The following is a 14659-nucleotide window of genomic DNA, read 5'->3' on the forward strand; positions in this document are numbered from 1 at the left end:
ATGGCAAAATGAGAAGCCAGTGAGATATGCATTTAACACTGATGTTTTACTAAACTTCTATACTGCATAAGGCCTTACTGGTGTAATTCTCAACAGTTACTTGTTGGTCAGCATCACAGAATATAACAAAAACCTAAGGTTATATCTTAAGTCCTGACCATGCCATGTTTTTGTTGGAATGGATAAGAATTTTAACATAATTTAAATGAGGAAAAAAATAATTGAGCCTTTTTCCTTTCCTTTCCTTTCCTTTCCTTTCCTTTCCTTTCCCTCATAACCTTTATATAGGTTATTTTATATAACCTATATAACCTATATAAAATATATATATGGTGTATATGCATATACCATATGCATATGCCATAATTTTTAATTACAAATTTGTGTACATTTGTACACCTTAATCAGGAATTAATGTACATTTCATATAACATCTTTCAAAATTTCAACAGTGCAGGTTTAATTTTTTTATTGTTAAGTTAAAGGCTGGTTTTGAAGAGAGACCTAAAAGGTAGCTGGTTTAAAATGAAGTCAAGTAATATCATTCAAATACTTACTTTATATGCTCAAGTAGGTTCATTGAAGACGGAGTGAAAAATTCTTCAAAGTATATTTCTAAACTGTTATAGATCTTATTTTCTAGTTTTAGAGCAGTGGCACCTTAATCTGTATTTCCTAAATTTTGCTTTAAATGCTAGGCAAAACAAATACGGGTTGGATAAATTGGTCCTGCATTAGATGGACTTCAGAGGATCTGTGTTGTCATCTTTCCTTTGATTCTGGTTCTTGTGCACTAATGCTCTTTAATTATTTGGGATTCTTTCCTGGAAGGGGGAGCAAAAGGAAACATGTTTTATATTTGTTTCATACAGTCTCTCTAGTGATTTGAAGTGATATGCAAAACCCATTTCAGAATTGACGTTTTCCTGTGTCTGTGCTCAGATTTTGCTATAAAGGTGCAAAGCATTCTCAACCTCTTGTTTATAGCAGCTAAAGATAAAAACTCATGCAAAGACAATTGACTGAGTGACTGACCAGCTTTAGCTAACTTGTGGCACACCATTCCCCAGGGGGTCACCTACCCTGCCTGCCATGGTATTTGGAGCAAGTGGGCCCCCCCATTAGAAAGAAGTAGGTTAGCAACCACTTCCTTTTGTGGTAAGTAACTTTGTATTTTTGTCTTCCTTCTATTTGTAATGCATGAGTGTTTTGAAATTGATTTTTTTTTTCTGCCTGTTCATCCACGTCTTGTTTTGCAGGTTCCTATGCAGGAGCTGTGATTGCAATGCCTTTAGCTGGGATTCTAGTGCAATACACTGGGTGGTCTTCTGTGTTCTATGTGTATGGTATGCATTTCTGCTCATTTCACTCCAGTATTGTTGACCTTCCTCTACCCTTTCTAAAAATGTAAAAGCTACTGTTAAGACGATAAAAACCCCAGAGAAGTGGGACTTCTAATCTAAAAATACAGTCTAGAGAAATGAACAATGAGAGAACAGAATTTAAAGAGAAGGGTATGTAAGAAAGCAAGATAAAAAAATAAGAAAAGCTAGCTCACATTGAAACCTTCCATTACCTTTAGCACAAGCAGTGCAAACTTCTGGGCAGATCTATAGTATCTCTGTTCACATTAAAGTCTCTCACACTGATAAAACTGCAAATTTAGAGTATCTGCCCTGAATAAGTTTGCAGTATGCACCCCAACATAAGTTGTCCTGATTTTTATCTGAAGACCTACATTTATTCACACCAGTCGTGTTAACCTATGCGCACAGAAAAGAATGCCTCAAGGGAATTCATTCTGCATTTATGTGAATTAAGTGGAAGCATTATAGAAATTTAATAAACTACTCAAGAAGTGCATTGCTATGTTGAAAAAGTTGGCAGTTTTCTATTCTGCAGGTAAAAAAAATAGTGCAGTAATCAAACTGCAACATCTTAAAGCTGAATGGGCCTTCATTTACAGTTTGATGAAATGAAATGGAAGCTGTTTCATTGCTTTGCATTGTACAAATTGATGTTAAAATAAGTGAATATTCACTTACAGTGAAATAATTCTATAAACAAAGCAAAGACTACTTCACTGTGCCATACTTCTGCATGTTTTTTGCACAAGTATTATTCACAAGACCAAACTCTCTGTTGGAGAGTTACCTCTACTGAGAGAACTCGGTAAAGAAGCACAGACAACAATTGCCATTTAAATTTGTTGTAATTCTTCACAGATTTTTCTTCCTTGTTTGTTGCTTTACTGTGTATTTCTTTTTAAAGTCTTTCTTTCCATTCCAAAGGGAGCTTTGGTATAGTCTGGTACATGTTTTGGCTTTTGGTTTCATATGAGAGTCCTGCAAAGCATCCTACAATCACAGATGAAGAAAGGAGGTACATAGAAGAAAGCATTGGAGAGAGTGCCAACCTCCTAGGTGCAATGGAAGTAAGAATATTACCCACACACTGGTTTCCAATGAGATAGTAAGAAAAATAAACATCCCATCAACCAAATAAAGACAACAACAAAAAGTCAAACACTCTTCTTAAGATCGAAAAGTGTATTTTGAACAATTTGAACAAATGTGTTCCTGGGGGATGGGAAGATCTTAAATCTGCTGGTGGATTTCTGGGTGGATATTGCTTTTGCACTAAGAGAACACAAGTTCCAGTTCTTCTAGCAGATGACTCATGGAATTTGTGCCTCTTTTTATAAAAAAGAAGTACAGCTACATTTGATACTGCAACTTTATTTAGACTTTTCTTATATCTTGAGCTGAAAAAGTCAGTTTCCTTCCTATATAGTAATTTCTGGAAGGTTTTCTTCTTCCTAAAAGCAAACTGCAGGACAAGCACTAGTCTGTGTCTCTTGAGGTCCACAGAACATCAGAAAATGCCCATCCTTATTATTTTATGTATTGTCTGCCAGAAAGACTGCAAGTTGCAACAGCTTTGAGATCCATAAGAACATTTCCCATTATTGCAGTCATTTTGCTGAAGACATGTTATCAAGCCTCTCATAATCTTAGCTCTGAACTGGTTTAGTTCTCAAGAACCGTGTATGACCTAAAAACCGCATTATTGCAGTCATTTTGCTGAAGACATGTTATCAAGCCTCTCATAATCTTAGCTGACTCTGTACTGGTTTAGTTCTCAAGAACCATGTATGACCTAAAAACCATGTATGAACTCTGAATTTTCCAGCCAATTAACACTCCAATCATGCTAACTAATAATCATCTTATTTCTGTAACTGCTGAAAAGTTTTAAAGAAAATATTGCCATGTTTGCTCACGCGCTCAGGAAAATAAAAAAAATTGTTTAAGCTTCACTTCGTCTGCTTAAACTTTTACACCATCCATTCCTAGTAGACCCTCATTATGTTTTCTGTTTGGTCAGAACACTGGTTCTTGATTGAACTCAGGAATTAACTATTTTTGACTTAGTAAAAACTTTGTTTAGTATTAAATAAGGAACTGAAAATATTACGTAGTCATTTTTTGACAGCTGAAATTTTTAGGTATATTGAGGGCCTGTCTCAGTTGATATTCAACAGCATTCAGTAGAGTTCATGATTTTGAAAATCTCATGTGAAATGAGTTACTTTGAAGGATGTCCTTACAATGCTAATTTGGACTGGACAATTTCTGTCTATTTTTTAATTTAACTTTTAATTTAACTTTTTTTTTTTCCAAAGTGATTATCTTGTATGAATAATTCAGTTACTTCTAAAATATTTAAGCTGAAATTCTTCCCATACCATCAAGTTAGATTTTCTGGCTGGCTTCCCATTGATTAAGTCACTTAATCCTTATCTGTCACATAAGTGTAATTTAATAGCTATACAAAGTGTTGCACATATCTGTCTATGGGCTGGTTTTTCTTTGAAGAAAAGCCAGTAATCAAATCAATAGTAGACTGAATTCAGCCTGAATTCTTGCTGAAGTGATTTTCAAGCACTTAACTGGGTATGGATCCTGTATTTGGATCAACACAGATGGGTGGAAGCCTGAGCTTGTGGACAGGTGCTGGGACTCAGCAGGGTTGCCCATCTGTCTTTCTTTTTTTTCTTTCTGCAATTTATTTTAAAAATACAATAAAACAAACAAAAAATATATTTGACCAAGCAGTTTCAGCTGAGACTTGATTAAAAAAGGTAGAATACTGCAATTAAGACTTAGATGCTAAAATACCTGTTTGCAGTAAATCTGAAAGAAGTCATGTAGTTAGTGTCAATTCTAACTGTTTCCTCAAATACAGCAACATTGTCTTTGAAAGACATTATTATTTAAAGACATTATTATTTTGGTTTTATGTCCATGTACATATTTATATGACTGAGATAAAAGCACTTGTACATGAGTGCTGTGATGCAATCAAGTATCACCGAGTTTCTTCATTTGTGCATTTTGTAGTAACATTTATATGCTGTGCATATATGTGCTTGTTGGACCACAGCTAAAAAAAAAGGGTAAGGAAAGAGAAGATGGATAATTGATAATGATCAACATGGTAACTGGATCCCCTTTCTATGTTTCAGAAATACAAAACACCATGGAGAAAATTTTTTACATCTATGCCAGTCTATGCAATAATAGTTGCAAACTTCTGTAGAAGCTGGACTTTTTACTTGCTGCTAATTAGTCAGCCTGCTTACTTTGAGGAAGTGTTTGGATTTGAAATAAGCAAGGTATGTAAAAAGAATGTGAAGATTTTATCTTAACTAAGTAAATATCGGAGATATATTTGTAGTATTTATTAAGAATAGGAAAGTGTTGCACATCTTTATCATGGATTTACATCTTAAATCTTACTCATCCCAGTTCCTATTTCCTTGACCAGCAAGAATAAGTGAAGTAACAACTATGACAAAGGATAGGATAGGGAAAGGTGGAGGCAGGGTGAGATTTAGTGAAGATTTACTTGGGCCTACATTGCAAGTTAAGTGCACAAAACCAGATCATGCTTGGTTTTAGAAAGGTGCCAGCAGACCCATCACACTCTGTTCCTGATGCCCCAGGGGCTGCAGAATCCCACCAAAGCTTACAGAAAGCATTGACAAATGTATTTTTCCAGGTCTCTTTTAAAAAGCAGGGCCATCTTGTTCTAGGAAGGATAGTATAATTTGTCACCTTTCTATATGCACCTTTAATGTGGTGAGAACTGCTCCCCCTTTCTCATTTAGAAAGGAGAAAAGACAGTGGCAAAATGCGAGATATAGGGGTGATCTGATATCACATATGATCCATGAGATTCATATGAAGTTTGGATCAGACCTGTGAGGTAAATATGCATACACAATATAATCTATTGGAACAGTCATCACAAAAGTACTATGTCTTATTTAGCCATGTGTGCATAGCACTTTGAATATCACCAGTGGATATTCAGTATTTTATCTTTCACTACATACAAAGCTTTTCAGACATATCTTTTGCCCACATACACTTTGCAGCTTGGTCAGAAATCAAAGACAAATGGCCATTGTGCAAATGATGATGATCCACAGGGAATCTGTCTAGGCATGTGAGTCTGCAAAGCTGCACTAAACACCAAAAGAAATGCAGCAATTCAGTTTTAGTGAATAGTGAATTTTCTGAACATTGTGATACAGGGACTATAAGTGAGGGGGTAAAAGCGATAGCTTAAATATAAACTATGAAAACAATCTATAAACAGAAGTGTCATGGCATCAGAGGTTCTTGAAAATTCTCACTGTACTTCATAAAATAAAATAAAATAAAAACTTCAGATCACTAGTTTTGTTCATTTCATTACCCAAGACTTTAATAAAGTTTTAGCACAGAGTATGACATTGAAAACAAATAATTAGCTGCTGAATGCTTCAGAAAATGAAGAATCAAAATTTTCTTATGGTTTATACTTTGCTAATTCTAATTTTAATTTTAGGTGGGTATCTTATCTGCTGTGCCACATTTAGTGATGACAATTATTGTTCCTATTGGGGGACAAATTGCTGACTTTTTAAGAAGCAGGCAGATTGTTTCAACGACTAATGTGAGAAAGATAATGAACTGTGGAGGTAAGTCTTTCTATTTTATTTAAAAGTTTCTTGAAGCCATTTGATGTTCATATTGTGTTCTGTATAGAATGAAGAAACAATCTGCACAGTTGTATGTTCTTAGGAGGCAATACTTGCTGCATTCTTTATGTAATGTAGACGTAGTTACTAAATAAAAGAAAACACAAGTGCTCTCATTTGCCATTTCCATACAGTTATTTGGTATTTGGAAAACCATTTATACTATTAAAGAAATAGATGAGGTTTTGGAGGGGAATTTGCCTACTCTTAGCTACTTACTCAGCCTTAGCTCCTCATCTAAATACCCTCTGCACTAAGAGAGCCCAGATGACTACCTGAGATTGCATCCTTGCCTTCTGAGGTGTTGAAGCCACATTAGCTGTTGTAAGGGCTGGAAAATTCATAAGCAGGTTACCCATGAGAGTTGACTGGAATGACCTAGCCACATCACAAGTATTTATTTTTATCTTACAAATGACAGAAAGTGGCAATAAATTATCATATAAAGAGTTCAATAAGTATTATTTGAGAAAGGAAGAACATGTGTTTTTTAGAGATGAAGGAAATACCTGTTTGTATCCCACTCTGAGGTAATGTTTTATTTGTGTTCCTATGAAATGTCATGGCATCCTAAGGCCTGCAGTATTTGAGAGGGAATTTAATTCAATGTCTGCTTTTATTTATTATTTCACCAGGTTTTGGTATGGAAGCAACTCTTCTTCTTGTGGTGGGATATTCACACAGCAAAGGAGTGGCTATTTCGTTCTTAGTGCTTGCTGTAGGCTTTAGTGGATTTGCCATATCTGGTAAGATTATATTGTTATTAACACTAAACTATTTTATCTTAAGAGACAAAACATCTATCTTTGCTTTTATTCATGAATAGTAATTAAAAAGCCCACTCACTTTGGAATTCCCAAAGGACATTATTTGTGATCATTATAAAGGAATATACATTTGGTATTACAGCCTTTATATTACATTATTTCTGTTCAAATAATTCAGTCTTTTTCATGTTCATTGCAGCAAATTAGACTCTCTTTTCATTTAGATGCTAATGTACACTACAGATTTTTCTTGATATCAAACATAGAAGACAAATGGACTGGTATTACGTAACAATACCTAAATTTACACATCTTTGCTTAAACAGAAGTATTTCCTTTTTTTCCACTGTGTACTGGTTATTGCTTTGTTAATATTGTATTATTTTATTAATTCGGGGCCTCTTAGTATTGTATTATTTTGGGGCCTAATTACTAGGATTTATTTTCTGAATTAAAGGTCAGCTACTCCCCTTTCCTGCTGATTCATCAACCCTTTGCCTTTCCCCTTCCCAAACACAAGTCAGCTGACCTCCCCTTGTTTTCCCACTGTGATTTTAGTATCCTCTCCCATGCTGGTTCCTTATGTCTCAAACAGGCTCTCTTTCATTTTGTGCCAAACAGCTTAAATCCCCTCTAATCAAATCTGTCCTTGATTTCATGCATTCTGCAAGGTATCATTCTTGTTTTGTACAAGTTGGGAAGTGTATTGCATTTTCCCCAAGTTGACCATATCATACTGCCTGCCCTTTCCATTATACTATCTGTATCCAAAGGTTTGGTCTCTGTTTTCACTTATTTAAGTACTTATTTTGGGAACAATTAGTTCTGTATCTTTAGATTATTTAAATTGTTACTGCATACATTTTCAACAGAATTGTGCTGTTGAAAATCCAAGAGAACAAGTAAATATCTTTCAAAATTAATAATTAATTCAGTTATAGATACTGTTTTTTTCTCCAATTTAACACTGAAGAATAGAAAAGAACTCCCTTCTGCTGGTCTATGCAACAAAAACAAAAATGTGGGCAATAGGAAAAGAACATGTTACATACGGGAAGAAGAAAAGGCATGTTATTTACAGCATGAAGTGATCATGGAAGGCACTATGAAATACAAATTATTTCCCTGCCTAAATATTATCTGGGCTGTCTATTCCACACAGACATTTCTGGGAGGTTTTGGGGTTTTCTTAAGCTGCAGTTTTGGGAGAAAATTAACCTTGTATCCCTTTAAAATATTTTCTTAAAGGAAAATAAAAACCCAGAGTCGCTCTAGGAATATTTAAGCATTGCAAGTCTTTTAGGGATAAAGAAATGCAATTAAGCAGCCCAAATATGTTATAGTAAAAATGTCATGTCACTTTTCTCAACTGAAGTACTGCTCTGCTCTTGGTGTGAGCGCTCATTGACCTTTCTGTTGCAGGATTCAATGTCAACCATTTAGACATTGCCCCAAGGTATGCTAGCATTTTAATGGGGATTTCTAATGGAGTCGGGACCTTGTCTGGAATGGTTTGCCCTATAATTGTTGGAGCAATGACAAAGAACAAGGTAAATGGAAATACAATTTTCAAATCTTCCAGTTTGATACAACTGGTTTCAAGAGAAAGACCTTTGTATAATACAACTTGCCAGGATATCCATACTGGAGTCTGGGATTTGCATCCAGGGATGCTAATTTGAAGCATGCTTCACTATATGTCCATTAGGTTGATGCTTTTGTGGGCTGATAAATTTTTCAAAGAAAGATGGATATAAATATTTCTGAAATGGACACTTGAATGTTTTAGCGGTGCTATCACTTCAATCCCTAATTTAAATCTTGCAGCTCAGAAGAATTAGGTAAATCTATGTGCTACTCTGATTTAGCAAATTTCTTCTTTACAGACACGTGAAGAATGGCAGTATGTCTTCCTCATTGCTGCTTTAGTTCATTATGGAGGTGTGATCTTCTATGGCATATTTGCTTCAGGAGAGAAACAGCCCTGGGCAGACCCTGAACAGACAAGCGAAGAGAAATGTGGCTTTATTCATGAAGATGAACTTGCTGAGGAGACAGGGGACATTACTCAGAATTATGTAAATTATGGTACCACCAAGTCTTATGGTGCTACAACCCAGGTCAATGGTGGCTGGCCTAATGGCTGGGAGAAAAAAGAGGAATTTGTACAAGAGGAAGTACAAGACTCATACAACTACAAGGAAAGAGATTATTCATAACAAACCTAAATATTTGGTATATTTTGTAGTGTTTGTGATTAAATTCATTGTGATTGTTTGCACACAGAAATAAAATGTGGTATAAACATGTAAACACATATCAAACAGGAAGGTCTTACTGTAAAAAAATACATCAAAGTGCAATCTATATGAGTTGTGATGTTATCACTTTCATTAGGTTATATTTGTTCTATAAACATTAGAGTTTTAAGGGTTTACTGGTCAAAACTATAGAGGCAAGTAGATACTTTACAGTATACAAGAGCTAAAACTCATAATTACAGATTAAAGCACAACTAAGCAACCAAGTCGGCACATCTAATGCTCTTTTTAGAAAGCCAAAATTACTTGATCATTAAAAATGCACTTATATATTTGTTACACTGTATTGAGGTTGTGTTAAAGACACACATTTACTCAGTGCAATGTAGGAGTTGTGTGTTTAGTCTGGGACGAGAACTTTCTTAAAGAAGAAAGGTTGAGTCCTAGGCATGTACAAGGATTGATCCAGTTCCCTTAACGGTAATTGTGTCAAGCCTAAAGAACAAGTAGGGCATATTGTATGTTTATCGTGATTACATGCTGCAGGCTACTCTGTGATAATTAAAGGAATTATTTAAGAGTTTTATACTGAATGTTTGGGCACAAATTCTTATTTCTATCATTTACAGAATCTCATTAAATTATAGATATTGTCATGTTCTTCCCTGCATTTATCAACTAATATAAAAACAATATAAAATATTGAGTCTGACTTTTCAGGCAGCCTGGCAAATCTCTTTATCAAAAAACAAGCTTTATTATTCTATTCTTTGCAGTATATTCTGAATTTGTACTGGTGTCTTTAGAAAGAGAAAAAGTACCCCAATATAACATAGAAAAGAATATAGTCTTTTACAAAATTCCAAAGAGAAGTTTACTATGAGCAAATAGCCCTATAAAAAAGGATGCATTTGTTTTGCAGGATATTTTGAGACCAATAGAAGAAACAGAGAATAATTTAACCCTTATTCTTCCCTTAATAGCTTTCATATTTTTACACATTGTGCCACAGTTGTATACATAGATATGTTTATTGAAGATATTGTAATTATAGAAAATGGTGTTATTTTAGAAATCCCTGAAATAAAAGATGTATTTGTCTTTCAATCAAACCTAATAATAATGGACACTGAATATGAGTAACATAAAAAACTCACAATAAACCAAAGTGGTAAATAACTAGTGTTGGGTTGAAAGAAGCCAGCAAGCATCAGGCTTGTCTTTTTAGCATAACTCAACAGTGACTGCAACATTAGTGTACCAAGCAATAAGTGCAATGCATTATGAAGTGCATAATCTTCTAGATTATATATTAACCTACATTTAGCTTGTTGTATATACTTGGGGTTGTTGGGATTGAACCAAACTGAACCAACTGAAGTTAGCAACACCAGACCACTTCTTAATACTCTAAAATGACAACAATGATCCATTTCTTAATTCAATCAAATGAATATTATTGTATGTAATAATCCATTCTGGATTCTTGGTCTGTTCATTGTATTGTGCTAGTGATTGGAAACCCTGCTACCGCAATATACAACTTGAGGATTGTTTTTTCTCGGTTTTTTTTAATGCAAATCATACCTTGACCTTAAGAAAAGAAGTATTTTGCTTTGTGCCTCAAAGTGATGTAAAACGTGACCATAGCTTTTGCTGTGTTTAATGAAAAAGATGTGGACTGTGTCACTTTTGTTGCTGCAAAAAGTGTTAATAAAATGCTCTATTTATCCTTTTATATAAAAAGGACCACTAGAGTTTCTTGTAATTTTTAGATGTGTTTTTATATAGATGACTAAAATGATAGTCACTGAAGAACAAATTCTGCTATTGACATGAGGAGAGTCTCTCAGCTGGGAGCTCTGATGCACACCCAACCTTTTGCATTGTCTGTCCTTGCTTCCAACCATGTGCACGCCTGTGGTGGGAGAGGCGCCTGCCTCAAGAGTGTTTGTCCTCTCATAAGGATGGCTGGCTTAGGTGGGCAAGAGAAAGGAGCAGGAGGATCAGTGTGAGAGATGTAGTGAACCTAGGAAAGACAGATTAATCTGTGTTAGCAAAAAAGCTGGCAGAGATGAAAGAAAATTAAAAGGTACACATGGCTGTTTGTGGAATTTTTCCTTTTCTTGATTATGCAACAAGGCTCCTTAACTGAAACATACTACTTTCCATCCATTTTTAGATAAACTCCACAGCAATCAGTAACTTAAAGAAAGCCTATATTTAAAAAAAAAGTATTTTTCTAATAAAATTTCTACTTTTCAATAATTTTCTTTTGCCAGGTAGAATAATGCAGAAACATCAAACTGAGAAAAAGGCTTCAGAACACTAACCAGAGCAGTAACAGGCCCAGTGCTTTTCACCTGAAAGATTCAAAAGTAGGATAAGTAGGGGCTTCAAAATTACTGTTGTATTTATTTTGGAAAATGGACAGCTCAGAAAATACAAAATAAATAAAAATCAATTCTTCTTAATTTTCAGTCTAATCTTACAGGTTTTTTATCTTGGAAATATTTAAATAGTTTCCTTTCATTAAATATAGATAGGGGTTTTTTCTTAGCCTGGTACCTTTGAATTATGTAGAACAAAGGAGAGACTTTAATCCAGGCATTAGACACTGCACTGTTCAGCCAGCTACCACTCAGTAAGGACCTAACAATTGCCTATGAATGCTACATTACTCAAGGAATCTCCACAGCCATTTTTTAGCTCTCTGTATCTGCTTTGGCTTCTTCACTTCCTCTTTCAATGGCAGAGCAGAAGAATCCATTCTTTTGGGAAGAAGAAGGAGCCAGATAGGTCTTAAGGTTTTTACTTTTTCACAGACTCCTATTCATGTGAAAATACAGGAAGCAATTATCAGGAACATGACAGAGAAGGAAGAAAGGGGAAATGGTGAAAATAATTGGGTTCTTCAAAGAGAAGAAGCAACAACTCTATCTGCTTTAAGAAAAAGGAGAGTTGAGGGGACATGACCCTTCATCTAAACCCCTATATTTCTTCTTGGTAATTAGGTTTATGTTTTTCTCTTGTTACTTCATTTTTTATAAAGTCACATTGCTAAAATATACTTCTTCAGCCTTTTCTGAACTGTGCTCTTTCTGCTCAGAGATTTCTCTTCTGCAGAGGTTCAAAGACTTGCTCTGCAGGCCTGTTGCACATGTATGGTGTAGTGCTCCCCTTTTGGAAGTCTCAGATGCTGGAATCACCTGTTTGTCAATCAGACCATGTTCACAGCCATTAATGGTTTTGTCTTGTCACTAATTTCTGTTCTGCTCCCCATCTGGTACTCCCCACTCAGTATATTTTAAAAAAAAAGAAAGAAAGGAATTGTTACTCACATTTTTATTTATTGCTTGGTTATCTCTTCAATGAGGAAAGTAAAAGGAAGGGGTGGAATCCAGGCTGCGCTTAAATTGTTAGGAAACTTTGCATTTAGATGGGCTAGAATAACACCTCAGATGTTCATCTTCATGTCCTCAAATGATTCCATATAGACAGCCTCAGTCAAATTGACAAGTCTTAAAATATTTGAATCTCCCTCAGTGGGATCCCTTCTGTTAACACATACTCTTTGTTGCAGAGATAAAGATATCATAAAGTGCTCTTTACTTTCAAAAGTGATCATGAAATTCAATTGATCAAATTTTGAAAAAAACTTGCCTAAGGGGAAAAAGAAAGCCTCAAGGTAAAGGTTGAATAAAAGTTACAAAAGAATATCTGCAAATACGAATTAAATTCTCTTTCAGCATGAAGCTAGGAATAGGAATGAGGGTGAAAGTCAGAATAAATGTCACAGTTCAAAGCCGTACCATAAGAAAGATAACATCACAGTCTCAGTTGCTGCCTCTGAAAGATGAAATGTTTTGTTCCTTTAATGATAAGCTGTGAAGGAGTTTAAAGGCTAGTATAGGTCTAGATTAACTACTTAACAGCAGCTGCTTTTTTGCTTATTTGAAATTTGTCTGTGTCTTTTGCATGAAAAATTTTCATTGTGCTGGGAGATTTAAGAGTAAATAATCAAAGGACCTAGAACTACAATCAGATATTTTAATTAGATATCTACGTATATCCTCTCTATCCAGCTAGTGTGCCTCATGTTGCTATTCTAGCTTTGCTTAATGTCTCTTCACTCAGCTGTAACCCCAAGCACAGCAAAGAGTGAAATGTATTATCTGTTTACTTATGGGCCACTTCAGAAGCCTGTGTGCTTAGTTATATACTGAAGTCAAGTGCTCGGACAATATCTGCCATGCTTGGGAATTAATGTTCAGCATGATTGTTGGCAAATGTCTCCTTGGTAAAATTTTAACGTTAGAAACATATAATCCTTGCAATTTTTGTTTCAGGTGAAACCGTTTCTTTCAAACACCGCAGGTGAGAGTTAGAAAACAATACAAGTTACATTTTTAGCAACAGTTTAACCTGTGACAGGCTCTTATCTATAAGAAAGTAGGTAAAGAATACGTATAAACAGACTTAAAGTTAGAAATTACAGGAAATTGCAAGTTAGAAATTACAGGAAATTGTTGGAATTGTTGGAAACCTGAGGAAAAGCTTACAAAGAGCTGACAAAATTCCTCACTTTTTCACAGAGAATCACGGAATGGATTGAAGTGGAAGGGACAGTGAGGAGAAGAAAACCTGAGTACAAAGTCCTAAATGTCTGGTCCCCCTCTGCTGAGGCTAAGGTGGGGCCAGAAGCTGGCTCAGAAGCTGATTGCCACTTTTGTGGCCCCCAGCCTTGTGCCTGACACATTTCTCTGCCAGGGCCACAGGGGCACCTACAGCCCTTAACTGCCTTAAGCATTTTACCCTCTCCAAAAATGATGCTTGAAAGCAGAAAATTAATTATGATAAAGCATGTAAAAGAGAAACTATTGCATTGTTAAGATTGGAAAATTGCCATTTAATTAGAGTTTGTACTGTATAATCAATTGAATGTGCCAACACTGGCTAGATGCCACCAATGGGCCTGCACTAAAAGAGTTTATGAGGAGAACATGATAATTTTCTTCAAGGTAATCATCAGAACAATCAACAAAACTCTTTTTATTTTTAATCTAGAAAATTCCAATGTTTTTCTTTTTTGTAAATGCTGATTTTTGGAATTAAAATGGAATCAAATAAAGGTAAGGTCGACTTTCTTCTCAGTTGTGTTTTCTGTGGAATTATGTCTGATCAAAGCACAGTTTACCCTACATAGAGGAAACACCAAATTAACTGGGATGCACGTGCTATGTAATATATATAATGTGTGTGTATATATATGGACGTGATGTTTGCACGTATAAAAGATGCTGCTTTGCACATGTAAGTCTCACATAGAAAACCACAAGGCAGCGCTGCAAGGTGAGGACTGACCATCTAACTCTGCTTCAGGAATCCTGAAGGTGATGGTTCTCAGTGGCTTTTTCTTGACTGCAAGTGTGATGGGACTATTAAGAAGTGGATTGGCTGTGCTTTGTGAGACAGACTGCATGAACATGAAAATACTGTTGACATATGCTCTTTAATTACAAAAATATAATAATAATCTC

The 14659-nt window shown here is 35.2% G+C and overlaps 1 protein-coding gene across 1 annotated transcript in view; it reads left to right on the top strand.

Moving 5' to 3' along the window:
• SLC17A6 (solute carrier family 17 member 6) overlaps window positions 1–10868 on the top strand; it is a 28863-nt gene extending 17995 nt beyond the window's left edge. The window contains exons 5-12 of the mRNA XM_039725081.1: window positions 1071–1158; window positions 1260–1346; window positions 2292–2434; window positions 4529–4678; window positions 5899–6031; window positions 6727–6837; window positions 8281–8408; window positions 8745–10868. Of these exons, the coding sequence (XP_039581015.1) occupies window positions 1071–1158; window positions 1260–1346; window positions 2292–2434; window positions 4529–4678; window positions 5899–6031; window positions 6727–6837; window positions 8281–8408; window positions 8745–9077 (1173 nt within the window). The 3' untranslated portion in view covers window positions 9078–10868. The remainder of the gene's footprint in view (window positions 1–1070; window positions 1159–1259; window positions 1347–2291; window positions 2435–4528; window positions 4679–5898; window positions 6032–6726; window positions 6838–8280; window positions 8409–8744) is intronic.
• The last annotated feature ends 3791 nt before the right edge of the window (window positions 10869–14659 follow it).

The sequence above is a fragment of the Passer montanus genome, unplaced genomic scaffold (assembly GCF_014805655.1).
Source record: "Passer montanus isolate IOZ18808 unplaced genomic scaffold, ASM1480565v1 scaffold54, whole genome shotgun sequence".
NCBI lineage: Eukaryota > Metazoa > Chordata > Aves > Passeriformes > Passeridae > Passer > Passer montanus.